This window comes from Lepisma saccharinum, chromosome 23 (genome assembly GCF_977018435.1).
Source record: "Lepisma saccharinum chromosome 23, izLepSacc3.1, whole genome shotgun sequence".
Classification (NCBI taxonomy): Eukaryota; Metazoa; Arthropoda; class Insecta; order Zygentoma; family Lepismatidae; genus Lepisma; species Lepisma saccharinum.
Window position 1 is genome coordinate 26,306,883 of NC_139251.1, and position 19,352 is coordinate 26,326,234.

The window sequence follows — 19,352 nt, forward strand, 5'->3', positions numbered from 1 at the left end:
TGCTGGAAAAGTATCACCAAATAAAATCCAACAGATACTTGCCGATACTGATACTACTGTTATATAATTATTTAGTCATTTGCACAGGTCTCCTTGATGGCCAGGCCTTCGATGCTGCGAGTCAGACTCCCCTATGTGGGAGCCATGGCTTAAAGCCTTTTCTGTGGTGCACCTCGAATCACAGGATGTGAATATTAATATTTTGTGATATTACAGGAATGCCTATGGAGGAGATGGAGGACATGCAGGAAAACCCCGTGTTTTTGCTGACGGCATCACTCCGAATACCCAAAGTCATTCTTCAACCTAACCTAGAGGAAGTGCAAGAGGCTCTGATCACTGCGAGTAAAGCCATTGCTGGAGTATCAAAAGGAGTTGGTCAGTGGACAGGTGGGAAAGCGAAACAGGTGAGTGAGGAGTCACAACATTCTCCAAATTGTTCATTCCTGTGAAGGATTATTTTCAAAAGGAAAGCATTGCTGAAACTAGTGCCATGATTGAATAATTACTTTGCTTAGCTCAATACATTTGCATTAGCTTTGCCAATGCTTTCTCACTGTTCAACTTCACAAATTCAGATTGAAAGAGAGGTAAGAATCAGGGAAGAATTTGGTGAAGCTCTTTCCTAAACCAACTGATTCATAGGTAGTTAGGTTTTAGAGATTTTCTCGTCCAGGTTTGGAGAAGGGAGAAGGCTGTACCTTAGATTTTCTTTGACGTGATGTAATCAGCAACATGCTCCACCTATGTTTATAATTTAATGAATAACTAGATAGTCGGATTTATTTGAACTAGGAAACAAATAACTACTCATCTTTGTTGTATGTTATTAAACAGACTACTCTGCTTTCAAGATTTAGTCTTACACAGAAATTATTTATAATACAGAAATCAGATAAAAATATGTATTTTTGTACATACTTAATTTCATTGTGTCACACAAACTAACCTTTGTAAATGCATTCTTTTGACTTTTTTCTGCATGTGTTTGTGCTTGCAAAATGCATGTTTAATATGATGCACACATGTACATCTGACTTTGTGTGGCTGCACACGTACGTGTGTGTATGTGTGCGTGCAGTTTTATACTTCATAGTCTATCTTCACTTCACTATTTCCAGAATACATGTAAGTTATTTCAGAACTTCAATTGCAGATGGGGAATATTATAGTTTTTAACACGTGACTACTTGCATTCTTTTTAAAGCATACAGGGTTTGTCCAATAAGTATCAGGACTGAAGTCATAAAAAGAAATTTATAGAATATATGTGTACAGTGTGTTAATATTCTTCAAAATATGACCCTCCTGCATCAATACACCGCTACCAGTGCTTTTTCCACTCTTCCTGCGCCCCCTGGAAGTCTGCAACTGCAAGGCTGTTCATGCACTCCCTTGAAGTCCCTTCGACCAACTCAATCGTCCTGAAACGATGTCCTTTCAGGCTCCTTTTGATCCGGGGGAACAAAAAGAAGTTGGGGGAGCCATATCTGGACTGTAGGGTGCTTGTGGCAGCATTTCCACATTGTCTCCCTCACAATTAGCGCCGTGTGACTGGGCGCATTGTCATGATGCAGCAGCCAGGAATCCGCGATCTCCCTTCGGACGCAGCAGACCCTAATCATCATTGGCCTCAATTGAATGCACTGTGGATTTCAGTAAATTTGACTCCTGTGCTATCAAACGAACACTTAACCGGTAATCACTGTTTAGAAGTTCTCGCACTTTGGCCACATTTTCAGCATTTCGGATCGATGTCCGACATCCAGCGCATTGTTTTTCTTCCCGGCCATCTTTGAATTTCTTATTCCACTCAAAAACACGCGTTCTGGATATGGCTTCATCTTTGTAAGTCTCCGTAGCACATTTGTTCAGTTTAACGCAAAATTTGATGGCAGAACAGTGCTCGATGGTTCGCTGCATCTTGACTCTCGACGCAAGCACTAAACACACTTTCACTTCAGGTGTGACCTATACACTCCAAAGGCTCGGAGGCAACTGAGCTGGGTCTTCTAGCTCACGTGACATCCCGCAACACCAATCCCACCCACAGAGACTGCCCTCCACCCCTTCCCATTGGCCGGACAAAATCAATCCCGATACTTATTGGACAAACCCTGTAGCTACTTGAAATTTCTATGCACTATGAATCCAAAGATATAAGGTTTGATTCCTGTTTAAGGCATGGATACATCATTGTGGTTTTGCAAACATCTTTTTCATCAGTTCGTCATTCATCTTCATCATTGCCATTAACCCAAGAAGTAGAAAAATTATGTAAAATAATTGAAATAATTTTTCAAAATGCAATAACTGTTTTTGTCAAGAGTTATCACTTACAAGTAATTAGTGATTAACTATATGAAAAATTTGTACCAGCACTGATAAATACAGACACGAAATGAACAGATAACAATATACAACATTAATCTGCATAAAGATATGTATTATTTCCTCACCTCTTTACATAATGTGATTATGTTGAGTTTTGACTTAGACAAATGAAGTGCCACATTGGAAATTTATTTTGGAAGTCAGGATACTTCAATTAAACTTTTATCTTCTAAAAGTAATTATAAAATTACAGAATGCTGCTGTTAATTATGAATATAACTTGATATACCAAGAGCCATATTGGCTAACATCCCTACAAAGAAAAACAGGGCCTCCCTAATGGTATAGTGGTAACACTGTCTCCTTATAATCAAAGGGCCCAGGGTTCGAATCCTGGTGATTTGGATTCCACTTTAAACTGTATGTCCAGCGCAGGTTAGCATAATGTGGATTTAAAACACACCTTGTCCAACTTTTACAAGGAAATACAACATATTTTGTCAACCATTTCAAATTATTTTCTTATAACTTTTCCCAAATTCATCTTCTGATGTGCATTAGTTACTATAAGAATGAAGTTTGCTTCATCTCTGTTCTGTGAGATGTGACTTGCTACACTTCCTGTAATGATTATTGTGATATGAGTAACGTACACAATGAAGATGGTAACATTCAAGATACATTCTTATTCTTTCATATTGTATTGACTGAGTGAACAATTGTGCTTCCTTGTGGTACTTTATTAAGTTTTCAGTAAATACTTTAAATCAATTAGAGTATTTTGCTTCTATTATTCTGTTCTTCCTAGAGCTTATTTTGTTCATAATTTAATGTTTGCTATAGTCACTGTATGCATTCATTGCTGGATATGACACAGCCTTTTATTCCATAAACATTACCTTACACATGATGTTATTTCAAATAAATAAATTGGCTTAGTGATTTCCAAGGCATATTTATAATTCATATATGGATGCCAAACAAGACCCTGTTAAGGATTAATGAAAAACAATAGTTAAAAGGGATTTTTGCAAAATATATTCCTGACAATAACATTTGCCAGATACTTATGTGCCTACCTATGTCTCAGTAGTATCAGAATCTCTTAACTGTACTTAGAAAAACCTGCAAAGCTTTCTAACTTATACAAAATGATATATATATAGCCATAGCCAAATGGCTAGCACTCTTACTTTTGTGTGACCGGTCCAGGTTTGATTCCTGGTGGGAGCCCCCAAAATGTAGGTGCTGAACCAGCATCATAAGGACAATCGAGAAGCTAGAAATAATGGGCTCCAGTCCTTTAAACCAGATGTGATGGAACTCGGCATAATGGCATGTCACCAATGGAAAAGTCGCTTAGCAGACCTTGGTTGTTTTGCACCGTGGGGTACATTTTCCATTCACACTACGTTCATAACGGTCTTCTGAAGACTAAGATCTCAGCGTTTATGTCCCACTGCCACCGTTTTCTGGCTTTCGAGACCAGAGCCCACTACTTCTTCTTTTCAAGTAGCTCCCCAAGTGTCTTCACGACTGAATCAATACCAACATTTTTGGATCTCCTGCTGGGAATTGAACCTGGGAATGCTTGCTTGCACTGAAGGCAAATGCGTTAACCATTAGGCTATGTGGGTCACATATTTCACAAGCAATAACCAATGCATCAATTGGAATATAGCATGGTTGCAGCAATAAGAATTTTAGGAAATTTTGCACCTTGCCAACACTGTGCCTTGACTTATCCATTACAAATCTTCACTGACTGTCTTTCATTCTTACTTGTCACGTCTTAAAAGAGAAATTCTGGGGTAATCCTTACTCTCTTCTTCTTCTTTCTCTATCTTCTTCTTCCTTGTCTGTACTTCTGGTTTGTGTGTGCTGTGTGGACTTCTGTGTGAGAAGTCTGGTTGGAAGAAAATTGCAGCGGCTAGGCCGGCGATACATGACTTTGCATCTAAAATTCGGCAGGCGGGGCATAAGAAGAAAGATGATGCACGGAGGAGAAGGAGGCGGTTCTATCGTGCAGTGTCTGAAGAAAAGCCCAGCTTTCCAACACAGCAGAAGAACTTCTATGGACATGTTATCGAGAATAAGGAAATTGTGAAAACCATGGCGATGTTGTCCACTTGCACGCAGTTTGTGAAGAAGGTACGTGTACTTCATCATCATTGTAAAAGAAGCATTGTTTAAATAGTGGTTACAGAGTTAAAAATTTATGGTTATGATGAATTCACCTGGGAGTGAAAATCCCTCTGCAAATTAAAAAAAAAAACAGAAAATTTAAAAGACCCGTTAGAGGATTCAGACAACAGCTAAGAAATTCTTGGGTTTCTTTCATTTACATTAACATAGGGGAGAGTTGTACAGTACCAGCCACCTTAAGCTTATTGATTATAACTGATAAAGGATTAGGAGATAGTCAGATTGAACATAGAAATATGATACCTCAATGCATACTTTAAGGAACACAGGTTTAATTTCTCTGAAATGTTTTCAAAACTACAAGATATATACAAAATACGAAAAGCTGAATTTTCAATGAGGGGAAGAATTGTCGTCCAGTATCGGCCAGTCAATATTTTAATTTTAGGTGGTGGTAACTATTGATAAATGCTTCAGTTTTATGAAAAAACTATAAATTATGTGTACAAAGGTGTGGTAGTTAACAAATGTGGAAATAAAGTCTGTTAAAGCTGAGTTGAAATCACATTTTTACAATAGTCACAATAATACAAAATATTTTCTTGGTACGCATTCAACATGTGCCGAACTCCACTTTCGGTACACTGAACCCAATCTTCCTCAAAGGACTCGAGACAAATTATGCATTGTGCAGTTTCTACAGTTGTCTTCTTTGTCTTCTTACTTACTGAGGGGCATAGACTTATTGCACAAGTCTTTCACATATGAAAGTAATTGTTTTTCCATTTATTCATCAAACTTCTTCTTAAATCAGCCCATCTGAGGTGTCAGGTCCACATCCATACCACGTTGAATTGCTCTCAATCTATCTCCTAATGTGCTTCTTGGTATACAATATATACTAGCTGCTTGTCTTGCTGTCATTTTGTTTGTCGTTACATCATTTACCGCCGCTTTCATGGCCTCTTCAGTCCATTTACCTCTTTTGTTGCCCTCCTCATCTGCCATTTTACTCTGAAAACAAAAGCAAGCAGGACTGTAATAGGTGCGTAAAAAATTCTGTGTGGCCGATACTGGACGACACTTTGCTGGCCGATACTGTACGATCATTAGGTGGTAACAAAAGTTCCGATTAAACTTTGTTTATAATCAATTTGCTAAACTATTTACAGGTTTTAGTTTTCTTATAGAATGCCGATAGACTGAATCTGACAATAAAATCAAACACTTACCCCGAACATGAATACCAGGGCCTTATAGAAATAACTTCACTTGACTCTTCACAGTAATACAGGCACAGCTCTCACAATACTGCGTGAAAGCAGGTGATCCCGAACTATAGCGCACACGAATACATATCCTTCCCTCCTACTCTCGTGAACTACTGCTATGTAGCGTCAAATGTCCGAACTAACTAGCAATTGGCCGATACTGTAGGATGGCCGATACTGTAGGATGACCGATACTGTAGGATGGCCAGTACTGTAGGATGGCCAGTACTGTACGACTCTCCCCTAAAATTTAAATTTCTGGCTTTTTAAAAAAATAACACTGAGACAGTCCTCTTTATAATTAAAAGTCAATATAATGACATTATATAAAGTCAATATAAGGTATTTCATTCTCTTAAACCTCCGAACACACAGGGTTGTGCTCCAATGTGGCAATAGCACAAACTTCTGCCACCTGTCTAATTGTGTGACCGTGTGTTTAGTATGATTTTTAATGTATTATAATTTGGTGTCTATGACATCCACCCAGGGAGTTTGATATCCCCCTCCCCTCTGAAGAGAGTGGCTGGATTCAGTACTAGTTAAACCTTACAATGAGGCAACGTCAATAGTGATTATTGCAGTCATCTTATAATCAAAAGATCCTGTGTTTGATTCTTAGAACAGAGAATGTACATTTCAATTGATCAAATCTCACTTTAAACTGTTTATTCAGGACAGTGGTGGCAACACCAGCTCTTGACACCCCTGCAGAACGTTCCTTTCATAAATTGAATTGCATGGATTTTCATCTCCGTCATTTGAAAAACTCATATTTTTAAACATACAATTTACCAATGATTTGAAAGAAGGTTGTTTATTAATTGTGGTATGTGAAGAAATGTAGGGCCCCATTCAACTTCTCACTCCCCTCACCATGGGTTTACTGGGCCTTCATTATTGCCATTGGCCCAGGTACAATTAACCTATTGGATCATAAGTGGAATGCAACAAATGTTAAAGAGAGAGAAGACAGTGTTTATAATCTGTGAAATGTATTTGGTATGGTCAATAAAAAACTGGATTAATGCCATGAAAAAGCAAAATAAAGTGACAGAGCGATTAAACTTATGGGATATGTAAGCCAGTTTGGGTACGCCACATCTCTGCGAGATGATTTCCAGACCACGTCGCTAGGTGGCAGCACTGGCAGGGAAGGGAGGTTGCGTATGCGTAATGTGTCTCCAAGGTGCCAGTCATTCAGTGAGGTGAGTCATGGCATTCACAGTGCCAGGTGCCACAAAGGAGGCTCAGCATTCCCAACCCATTTGTGCGATCATGTCCATAGTGTGTCCAGCAATGTGGGGACGTACAGTAGGATGACACCTCGTGACAAGAAACCATGCTGCTTGCGCCTGATTGCAGGTCACACCTCATTTCGCAAGATGTCAGAGTACAGAGCAGCGTTCATGACAATGTGAATGCCATGACTCACCTCACTGAATGACTAGCTCCTTGGAGGTACATTGCACATACACAACCTCTCTTCCCTGCCAGTGCTGCCACCTAGCAATGCAGTCTGGAACTCGTCTCGCAGACATCTGGCATACCCCAGCCTGGCCTACATATCCCATGTTTCATTGCTCTTTCACTTTATTTCGCTTTTTTTTACGTCATTAATCCCGTTATTTATTGACCGTACCAAATAGAAATAACTAAAAGTGATAATCAGTAGTCAATAGCAATGAAGCTTTTGTGAGGTCCACGACACACAAAAATAAAATTATCATCAGTGCAAGAATGAGACATTGGGTCATATTTTGACAAACCTCTTCCAATATAACCCCTGCTGGACTAACATAATGAAACAAGTATCGAAATGGGTTAAAGTATGATATTTAAGTTGATTGCTGTAACCTATTTCCTAACGTAAAAGGGAGCTTTCAGACTGAAGTGACATGCGATGGGTGGTAAGCGACAAGTAACTCATGCCACTTAAAACCGAACCCTCAGTAATCAATGTAACCTTTCGAACCAGAGAGATACAGCAAGCTGCACATGTGGTATGTTGCTTGGATGTTGCTCAGACTAGGTCATTTTCTCAATGGCATGCATCGTGTCATCTCAGTCTGTTGTTGTGCATGCACAATGAAGACTGTAGACTGAAGAGGCCTGTGTCGCTTGTTGCTTGTCACTTTGGCATGAACCCCTACTGTCAATTGCCATCTGTTGCTTCAGTATGAAATCTCCCTAAGAGTTCACTCCTTGGTGGAAAATACTTCCTTTCATTCTTGTTACCCCGATAAAAGTTTTAAACATTGAAATGTTCTAAATTCAACAACATAGGTTAACATTTAATTGCACTAGTGTTGCTACTACAAAACATAACTTCTGAATAGTTTGTATTTTACATATTCCTTGTTGAAAAAAATAACTTGAAATTTCCCTGCATTCCAGCAATTTTATGGGCATCCTTGGTGGCAGAGTGGTAACGTCATTGCCCTTTATTCAGGGGATCACGAGTTCAATACCCAGGATACAAAATTAAACTATAGGTCCAGAACGGATTTACCTATCTGTGCATAAAATGGACTTCAAACAAATCAATCTAATACTCACTGAATTTTGGAGTGTTACAGTGAAATAAATTATAAGTTTTGGTTGTTAAGTCATAACTAAAATCCACTTTAAAGAATAAAAATGCCCTTTCTTTGATACGTTTCTTTTGATTGCTCATTATACTCTTTCTCATTGAAGGACCTAGACATGTTCATTCGAAGCTGGAGGTGCTACAATTTTCTATGGAAAAATGATCATATTCGCCGTGAGTTAAATCAAGCCACTCTTGTGGAGTTTGAATCCTTGTTACGTCACCATGTTGATATGGAACAGCAACTACTGGTGGAACCAGATCTTCACGTCTATGGGTGCCTTGCTGTTTCTACAGGTGTGGACATTGTCTCAAGTTTTTCTTCCAGCATACAGTGTTTGAGAAGTCCCTAGATTATATTACATAATACACATTACCCCTAGATATAAATGACATATATGTATGTATTTATTTACATTATAACTAGACCCCGGATTTTTATGTAATATGAAAGTACAAAATATGTACGTAAATATGTAACAATAATTGATAAAATATGTACCAAAATGTGTATTATCAAAAGGATATGTAGGGAAAATATGTAGTATCAAGGATATGAAATATTAATAATAGAGTATCCAAGCAATTTCAAGAATTCTGCTAAATATTTATTTTATTTGAACATATTCAACCTAATTTTAAGGACAAAAGTTGTTCAAATTAAAATTTGTATCAAATTTATAAACTCAAGAAAGTGCAGCAACATGTACATATTTAAGACATTACCCAATGCATTGAGGCAAACAGAGCTCTTTGTAACTTTTGAAACAAATTGTAAAAAAAAGTGTCTACAGAAAGAACAATCGAATGAAAATACACAGCTACTTTTGTACTTTTTGTACAATAAACATATTGTGTAACTCACTATGTACAGGAAAGTAGCTTTTTGTCCACCAATGCAAAGTTTCTAGGTGCTTTCCCTAAACCTAAAAGATAAACGAAAATATGTAACCAGAAGTAGGTGGGGGGGGGGGGGGAGAAACTACAGCATCTTTCGATAAATAACAATTCCCATATTTTTTTTATTTTTTATTTTTTTGTCTTCAACCTGTCATGGCAGTCCATTTTAGGTAACTGTAAGCACTATGCATCTCATTGGTTAGAAAATATGACATAACATGAGCTACAATTTTTTTACATCATGTTTCAGAGATAAAAAATATAGGAAAATGGATAAAGATAGAGAAAAGATCAAAATATGTTGTTTTATGTCAAGTAAATTAGTAAATATGTAATATCTTGGCAAATATGTAATATCTTGGCAAATATGTAAAACATGTAACATAAAACTCATGCACCAGGAACGCTGTATGAAGAGAAGCTAACAGCAGAGAAAGTGTTAAGTAGTGATGAAGTGAGTAAATTACTTAGCATTATTAATAAAAATAGGAGCGGCTCCATTCCACATCTGAATACCCGAAGTCATGTCAGTTACATAATTCATTGACATTTTCCTGTTCAAGGTATGTATCCAGAAAGAAATAGAATATGTAATTACATACAAATCCGAGCTATAATTATAACATACTTGGAAACATTACTTTACAGTGCATCGTTTGCCTTGTGTGTTGTCATTCGTGCAGCCCAGTATGCTTAAAGCCACTAGACATTCCTCAGCACTGTAACTATGCCCACTCACATTAGGCATGGCGCAACAACTGATTTGAATATTCAATAAGTGTTCCATGTGACCTTCAGAGCAGGGCTGCCAACCACATAAACAAAATCATTCCCAAGCAACAGAATACCGGCCAATTTTCAACATGGTCACAACAGGATACATGCAAGTAGTGGTATAGGAAATTTTCAGATACACTGTATATTATACAGGTGTAACTCATTTATTGCACTTTTCTGTCACTCTTGACTAGTCAGGAGGATGGATGATGTAGAGATGAAATTGATGAAGGAACATGCCAGAATTCGAACCTGGCACTATGGGCACTCCTAAAGTTTACCTAACTTGTTTATTGAAAAACAGAAAATAGTTTCTTAATGTAAGAACTGACAAGTTTGTATATACTCTTCTTCATCTTTATTGAGGAATGAGTGTGTACACCAGTGGCGTAGCGTGATTCTATGAAAGGTGTAAGGCTTCCTTAGATAAACCTGATCTGAATATTGGATAAAGAAAACCCAAATATATTTTAACTAAATGGAATCTATTTGAATGTAAGTCATGCATGGGCATACTCAATTTCAAACACAAAATGCACACACTCTATGTTAACAATAATAGCACATGTATGTATAACTTAATGAAAATTCTCATTTATACTGTAACTCGAGCCGATGATCCTTTAATCTGAACACCTCCATCACGTCGTCGTAGAATCGGGAGTTTCTGGTCAATTTCTTTAGCAGCTCCTTTTCAATGGATATCAGTCCAAAGTCAGATTTCCTTGCCTGAGTCTGTGTGCTGCATTGAAATGTGTGAATCCTCTTCAGTGCAGAAAACTACTTTTCGACCGACGAGCTTGAGGCAGGAACAGTGAGGAAGAATTCTGTTAGTTTGTACACTTGTTCAACAGCTTCATTCAAATGGGTAGTACGCAGGTAATCATGAAGTTTAAACACACTCTTTACTCGATATTCGGCTTCAGAATAAATTACCTGTAGCTCAACTTTCAACTGGTAGCAATTTAAAAATTTTGCATACAGCTTAGTTAAGGATACAAACTCTTCTTCTGGAAAGGTCATGTCATATTTTTATTCTTATTATTCTCTTTCTTTCACTAAAAAAAAAAATTGTGGGAAATGCGTAGAATACAATTTGTAAATGTAAATGCATTCGAGAATATTACTTACAGGGTGGTGACAGACCTGGAAAACCTGGAAAACCGGGAAAAGTCAGGGAATTTGAGGTGTCAAAGAAAGTCAGGGAAATGTCAGGGAATTTCGTCTTCATTGACTTTTTTTTTAAAATTTATTTATTTATTTAAAGATATCGTTATGGAACTCTGCACGGGAACAGGAAATCTCGTTCGTAAGTTGCGACCTCAACTTTTAGGCCCCTTTTAAGCGCAACACAACCACGGCGCCAGAAACCAGTGATAGCAGGAGGAGAGAGAGAGAAATTTCTCTCACCCAGGCTTCTCGGCGGGAATTTTAAATTCGAACACTCTTTGGAGGAAAATTGTTATAACTCGGGCACTATGGGAGCAATCTACTTCGGATAACTTTTGTTTTGCAGCTAAAATATCAGCGCATGCAACCGTGTACAATTCAGAACGCCGAACCGAGGAAGGGGGCTGGGGGGGCGCATCCCCCGAATTTCAATGGAAAAGACATAAAAATCTAGAGTTTGCCCCCTCTTCTCCGCTATTTTGGGGAGAAGGCGCGAACTTTAGTATTCTTTTCAAAGAATGGACATTTCTGAAGAAAATGAAACATGTTTCATGTTCTTGGGTGCATTATAAGATGAATAATAAGCCAAAAATGTGATTTTTTTTTTTACAAAAAATAGGTAATTTCCATTTTTGGAGGAAAATTGTTATAACTCGGGCACTATGGTAGCAATCTACTTCGGATAAGTTTGTTTTGCATCTAAAACATCAGAGCATGCAACCGTGTACAATTCAGAACGCCGAACCGAAAAAGGGGGTTTGGGGGCACGACCCCCGAATTTCAATGAAAAAAACATAAAAATCTGAAGTTTGCCCCCTCTTCTCCCGCTATTTGGGAAGAAGGCGCGAACTTAGTATTCTTTTCAAAGAATGGACATTTCTCAAGAGAATGAAACATGTTTCATGTTCTTGGGTGCCATACAAGTTGAATAATAAGCCAAAATGTGATATTTTTTTTTACGAAAAATAGGTAATTTGCATTTTTGGAGGACAATTGTTATAACTCGGCCACTATGGGAGTAATCTACTTCGGATAACTTTTGTTTTGCAGCTAAAACATCAGAGCATGCAACCGTGTACAATTCAGAACGCCGAACCGAGGAAGGGGTGTTTGGGGGCGCAACCACCGAATTTCAATGAAAAAAAAAACATTAAAAAATTGGAGTTTGCCCCATCTTCTCCCTCTATTTTGGGGAGAAGACTGAAACCTTAGTATTCTCTTTAAAGAATGGACGTTTCCAAAGAGATTGAAACATGTTTCATATTCCTGGGTGCCATAAAAGTTGAATAATGAGCCAAAATGTGAAACTCTGTTCGGAAATGTGGCATGGATATGTTGGGGAGAGGGGGGAGGTTGGTCATAAATATGAATTTCCCAGGCTTGCTTCAGACCTGTGTGAGAGTTTCCACCCAAACATAAGAGTCTGAAGGTCCAAAAAGCACATTCATTTCGTAATCAGCACCATGATACCATATGGTATCATCGGGCCAGTACGACCTTACTCTGATTATACCATATGGTATCATCGGGGGAGTAAAGGTTAAGCCTCTAAATATTACGTGTAAAATGCATTGCATTATCATTTTTTCTTGTCCGTGTGGGAGTAGTAAGGGGGCTTGTCAACAGATGGAGGGGTACTAATAATAAATACGTAAATATTTTAATATCATATTTACTCGAATCATTCAATCATAAAAGCAAATCACTTTCTTCAAGAATTGACTTTTCTCTGCCAGCCCTGCTAAATTTTCACTTTCCATCTACTGATTTATATGTGGGGTGGCCAGAAAGTAATTTCCAATTTGTAGGGACATTGATTTTCCAAAACTGTGAAAAATGTAATTGCTGCGAAGTTATGTTTGGAATGTGCAGTGATGTCTGGACATACTTTTCGCTTCGAAATATCAAAATAATGCGAATTGGCATAAAATGCGAATTGTTGGCATTTTTAGCGATTTTTATTTTAAAAGAAATGTCCTAAAACAACGAAAAATTCCATGAAATCCAACATTCTTGTCTTTTCTAGGCCATGTTTGTGTACATAGAACATGCAAGTTTTCCAACATTTTACTCAAGAGTAAACTATAGAGTTATACGTACATGGAATAATTCCGACAGCCACATTAAATCGTATTTCCCACGATTTTGCAACTTCTATCAAAACCATTTGCATCACAGACCAAAGTGGCAGAGTTCTAACAGGAGATCGAGTGCTGATCTACCGTCACACGGGAGCCATATCTTCATATTTGTCACACAAGATATGTTTTGAATTGCCAAGCTAAGTGCACACCATCGGCATTTGTCGAGCGAGTAATAATGGAGCTCAGTCATTAGGGCATCTGACTACTATGCGAGAGACCCGGAGTCGATCCCTGCGGGGGAGAACCGGGATGTTTTCCACCTATTCAAACTGCTCCGGCGCCCACCCAGCATCATATGAATCTAGTACCTTGAGGAAACTTTGAGGGATAAAGGTAGCCAGGAGCGTGGTGCATTACATCACCCCCACCTTCATCCATGTTCAAGAAAGTATGTGGCCCTAACTCCACCACCCTATGCACCTTTATGGAAAAGTGCTGGGGAGCACTTTACTTTTACTTCCTCAATAATGTGTTCCAACATATCAAACTGTCACGAAAATACGTAGACCATGTGACCTACAATTTAAAATAATAGTTTAAAAGGACAATGAAGTATTAAGTTTCGGCATATTTGGCAGATAAATGTTTTAAAACAAAAACGTGAAACTTGGGAAACATAACACTAACAAGTCAAAAAAAGATAATTCCAATTTTTGGTGCCATAATATATCGGTATCTGTCACGTGAGATTGATTGATTTTTAATTTTTTGGGTGCGTCGCCACTTATGGTCATTATGCACCCTTCAGTATGTATGGGGAAAATTCCATTATCTAAAATCCTTACCTTGAAATTAAAAAAGGGATATGCAAAATAACTTTCCCAAAATAACTTTCAAGATATCAAAGTCTCATGAAGAGGCGTAAGCCATGTGACTTACAATTTGAAACAGTAGTTTAAAAACACCATGAAGGTATAATTTCAGATATTTTCCAGAAAATGCGCTAAAATGAAAATGTGAATTTTGAGAAAAATAACACTGTATAGTAAAAAATAAAAAATAAGAAAATACACCAATTTGAAAAAAAAAATAACAAAATATCAAGGGCCCTACCGATTAGGCATAAATAAAACAAGAATATCAGTTGTAATTTATTGCATTAGTAACAGTGAGTCCTAACATAATTTTCGGCATAATCACCACCGTTTTTCTGGCATTTGTCGTAGCATGGCACTAAATTTTGTATGCCCATGGTATATGTCTCTGACAGCAAAGACTGGAACTAGCTGTCAAATCCTTACCCTGCCAGAAACCTTTTCAGTTAAACAAAGAGATGAAAGTCGGTACATTCAAGGCAAGGGCTGTACAGGAAGTGCTCCAAGATCTCTCACCTGAAGTGATGCAAAGAGCCTGTGTGTACTCAGCTGTATGGGGTTGTGCACAGTCGATTGGCCTTCCGTGAATTGTCTGCATCATCGTCTGACCATACTATCACTCATGACGTCCGGCTGCACGCCTCACACGATTGCTGGTGGCTCTGTGCCAAATTCTGAGCGTGCAATGGAGGCTACGTTGCAGTCGGTGGGAGACTGTATGAGAGCTGCAATCTTTAACCTAGAACTGTCCTAAAACGGCTGCATTGCAACTGTACCAGATTACAGCTACATGCCACTTCTTCCTGCCTGCATGTGTGTGTGTCGCTCTCCGACCACTAGTGCTGCGTATAGGGACCATTGGACCTTTTTTTAGGATGCCCCTCGTATATGAACTTTCAGAAGCTTTTATTATTAGAGTGTTCCTGTTTTAATGTATGCTTAGCTAAATCAGGTACCTATACAATGCAATTCTATAAATTCCTTGCGTTAAATTTCTAATACCTACATACCCTTTTCATCAGCATTAATGGTATAACTGCATGTTGTCAGTGTCACAGTACTTCACTTGGATATACTGTACTGAAGCAGAAATCCCATTGATAATGTAAGGAAATATGACACTTTATTTTGTTCGATTCAATTGTTTCACTTATATGCAAGAGTTAAGTTGTTTGCTTTACAGAAAAGAGAAAAGTAGCTTTATGCATTGAAAAATGAGTCCGCACTCATGCTTCTTGCAAGCAGAGGGTTCCAAACCTCAGTGGAAATATCAACATATAATACCGAGAATGTATAAGGAGACTGATAAATTATAAATTGTATTTCTTAATCAATCACTCTTCACTCTTATCTCATTTAGTCGTAACTTTAAAAATAATCAAGTATTTTATTTTAAGCTTACTGTGTATGACAAAATTCCGTAATCCTTCCCTAGCTTGTGAATTGTAATAATTTTCCAAATTCACTATTTTGCAGTTTGAATTCAAATCATAGAGAATAGAGAAATTAAGTCAACTTCATAGAAGATAATAATGGTACTTAACAAAACCATACGTGGATCTGTAAGAGTTTCTTATTTCCATTTGCAAAAACATAGATTTAGTTTAGTTTGTAATTGTCAGGGAAAGATGTAAATTTTGTCCTGGAGAGCCTGGAAAAGTCAGTGAATTTCATTTCTGCTTGTTTGTAGCCACCCTGTAAAAGTATTATCTTAAAATTTGTGAAGACAGTATTATGACGAAAATAACTGTAATTCCAGAAAAGGCATTCCTATAATATTAAGTTCTTGCCAGTCAGAACTAACCTATGTATTCGCAATGAACAAGACTGTTCACGTGTTCAGCCATTGACTGTTACAAGGTTTGCTTTGTCACTCTAATGGGAAAACCCTCTACCGAGTGGCTGAATTATAGTAAATTCTGCTATACTGCTAGGGCATAATTCATCTCCGAGAAATGGAGCACAGATTTTTGCACTGGAAGTTGTAAGATACTTGTTTTACACAGTAACAAGTGAATTTTCTGTCGCTTCCGCGGCTCATGCTAAGTTGACGGGATGAGCAGAAGCCCCGCCTGCACGCATTTCTAAGTGATGACGTCAGAGAACCTCCTGTCTGTGGAGAGGACGTTTTCAAATCCGTGACGTAGTAGGTGAATTTCAGCGGTGTTTGAAAGCATGTTTCTCGAGAACCGAAGCAAATATCGCCGAGATATTTTGCACATCTCATGTTTGTGTCATTTTCTGTAAAATGAATGGATTTAAAACGTTTTTCATATCAAAGTGGAAATGTCCATTTGTGGAAATAAATATGTTACAGCAAGAGCTGATGGGGAGTGTACTATTGTTGACATGTGAGATTATAACACATCGTCATATTTCGCCAGCAACATAAATAGGCCCAATTAATTCCCATGTTGTTCTGTAATCTCATCAGCTTTCTTCCACAAAACATCATCAGTGCCTCGTAATGTAAGATTTCGTGATACCAGAAACAAAATACAGTCTAATAGTGCCCGTAGTATATGACTCCATTTACCAGTTTCACTCAGAATTTGCTGTTGTAGCACGTTGTCTATAGCAGTGTTGGTCTTCAAACGTGACGACACCTGCCTCCACTCGGCAAAAGCAGTTCTATGGAGTTGTGAATTTTCGTAATCAAGGAATTCGCGGATTAAGTTTATGCCAGTGGAAAAATCCTTGAGCACGGCAAAACTGTGACGAATCTGATTTGACAAACAAGAAACAAGGAAGACAGTAGACATACGCCAAGCAGCATAGACTTTGATTTATTATTGTTGTTCTAAGTGACGTGTACATATTCTCGTCCTGTACACCTTTTATTTGAAAGCTGCCTGATAAGATCACTGAAAGAGCCAAAGACCATCACGACATATTCTTTTAAATGAAATAGCTTTCTTGAAGAGATAGTTTTCCGTCAAATTTCACAAAACTTATTTTGTTTTAAAGGAAAATTTACTACAGTTATTACGCAGGGTGGCGACAGACCTGGAAAACTGGGAAAAGTCAGGGAATTTGAGTTGTCAAAAAAAGTCAGGGAAATGTCAGGGAATTTCATCTTTTTTTTTTTTTTTTTTTTTAATATCGTTATGGAACTCTGCACGGGAACACGAAATCTCGTTCGTAAGTTTCAGCCTCAACTTTTAGGCCCCTTTTATGCGCAACACAATCACGGCGCCAGAAACCAGTGATGGCAGGAGGCTAGAGTAGAGAGAGAGAGAGAGAGAGATTTCTCGCCCGGGCATCTCAGCGGGAATTTTAAATTCGAACACTCTTTGAAGGAAAATTGTTATAACTCGGGCACTATGGGAGCAATCTACTTCGGATAACTTTTGTTTTGCAGCTAAAACATCAGAGCATGTAACCGTGTACAATTCAGAACGCCGAACCGAGGAAGGGGGGTTTGGGGGCGCGACCCCCGAATTTCAATGGAAAGAAAAACATAAAAGTCTAGAGTTTCCCCCTCTTCTCCCACTATTTTGGAAAGAAGGCGCGAACTTTAGTATTCTTTTCAAAGAATGGAAATTTCTCAAGAGAGTGAAACATGTTTCATGTTCTTGGGTGCCATACAAGTTGAATAATATGCCAAAATGTGATTTATTTATTTTTTTTTACGAAAAATAGGTAATTTGCATTTTTGGAGAAAAATTCTTATGGGAGCAATCTACTTCGGATAAGTTTTGTTTTGCATCTAAAACATCATAGCATGCAACCGTGCACAATTCAGAACGCCGGACCGAGAAAGCAGGTTTGGGGGCACGATCCCCGAATTTCAATGGCTAAAACATAAAAATTTTGTTTGCCCCTTCTTCCTCCGCTATTTTGGGGAGAGGGCACGAACTTTAGTATTATTTTCAAAGAATGGACATTTATCAAGAGAACGTAACATGTTTCATGTTCTTGGGTGCCATACAAGTTGAATAATAAGCCAAAATATGATATTTTTTTAAACAAAAAATCGGTAATTTGCATTTTTGGAGGTAAATTGTTATAACTCGGGCACTATGGGAGCAATCTACTTCGGATAAGTTTTGTTTGCCAGATAGAACATCAGAGCATGCAACCGTGTGTAATTCAGAACGCCGGACCGAGGAAGGGGGCTTGCGGGACGCGACCCTCCAATTCCAATGAAAAAAAAACAACATAAGAATCTGGAGTTTGCCTCCTCTTCTCCCGCTATTTTGGAGAGAAGGCGCAAACCTTAGTATTCTCTTCAAAGAATGGACGTTTCCAGAGAGAATGAAACATGTTTCATGTTCATGGGTGCGATAGAAGTTGAATAATAAGCCAAAATGTGAAACTGTTTTTACTAAAAAATAGGTAATTTATAGGTAATGTTATAACTCGGGCACTATGGGAGCAATCTACTTCGAATAAGTTTTGATTTACAGCTAAAACATCAGAGCATGCAACAGTGTACAATTCAGAACGCCGAACCGAGGAAGGGGGTTTGGGGGGCGCGACCCACGAATTTCAATGAAAAAAATTTAAAATCTGGAGTTTGCCCCTTCTTCTCCCGTTATTTGGAGGAAAAGGCGCAAACCTTTGTATTCCCTTCAAAGAATGGACGTTTCCAAACAGATTGAAACATTTCATGTTCCTGGGTGCCATAAAAGTTGAATAATGAGCCAAAATGTGAAACTTTGTTCGGAAATGTGGCATGGATATGTTGCTTTGAGAGGGGGGAGGTTGGTCATCAGTATGAATTCCCAGGCTTGCTCCAGACCTGTGTCAGAGTTTTCACCCAAACAAGAGTATGAAGTTCCGAAAAGCATATTTATTTCGTAATCAGCACCATGATACCATATGGTATCATCGGGCCAGTACGACCTTAGTCTCATGATACCATATGGTTTCATCGGGGAAGTAAAGGTTAAGCCTCTAAATATTACGTGTAAAATGCATTGAATTATCATTTTTTTCTTGTCCGTATAGGAGTAGTAAGGGAACTTGTCAACAGATGGAGGGGATAAGAGCCGGTGGCACCGTCTGATAGTTGTCGGACGTCGTAGTAAGGCATTTTCTTGGGCAAACTGAAGGAACATTGAAACAAATAGGTTCCATTGATACATACGATTTTTGTCGAATATCGCCACCCGACAAAGTATCTCACTATAACATGCGACAGAAATTGCGTGGACTGCAACATCCAACAAAAATTTCATGTATAAACAAGAAGAGCTTTAGA

The 19,352-nt window shown here is 38.2% G+C and overlaps 1 protein-coding gene across 2 annotated transcripts in view; it reads left to right on the plus strand.

Annotated features, from left to right (window-relative positions):
* Positions 1 to 19,352, plus strand: part of Dhc1 (dynein axonemal heavy chain 1) — a 344,548-nt gene that overhangs the window by 111,849 nt on the left and 213,347 nt on the right. The window contains exons 20-22 of one of the 2 annotated variants that reach the window (XM_083144626.1): positions 217 to 407; positions 4,240 to 4,485; positions 8,448 to 8,637. In XM_083144626.1, the coding sequence (XP_083000752.1) occupies positions 217 to 407; positions 4,240 to 4,485; positions 8,448 to 8,637 (627 nt within the window). The remainder of the gene's footprint in view (positions 1 to 216; positions 408 to 4,239; positions 4,486 to 8,447; positions 8,638 to 19,352) is intronic. The other variant, XM_083144627.1, reaches the window with a different exon arrangement.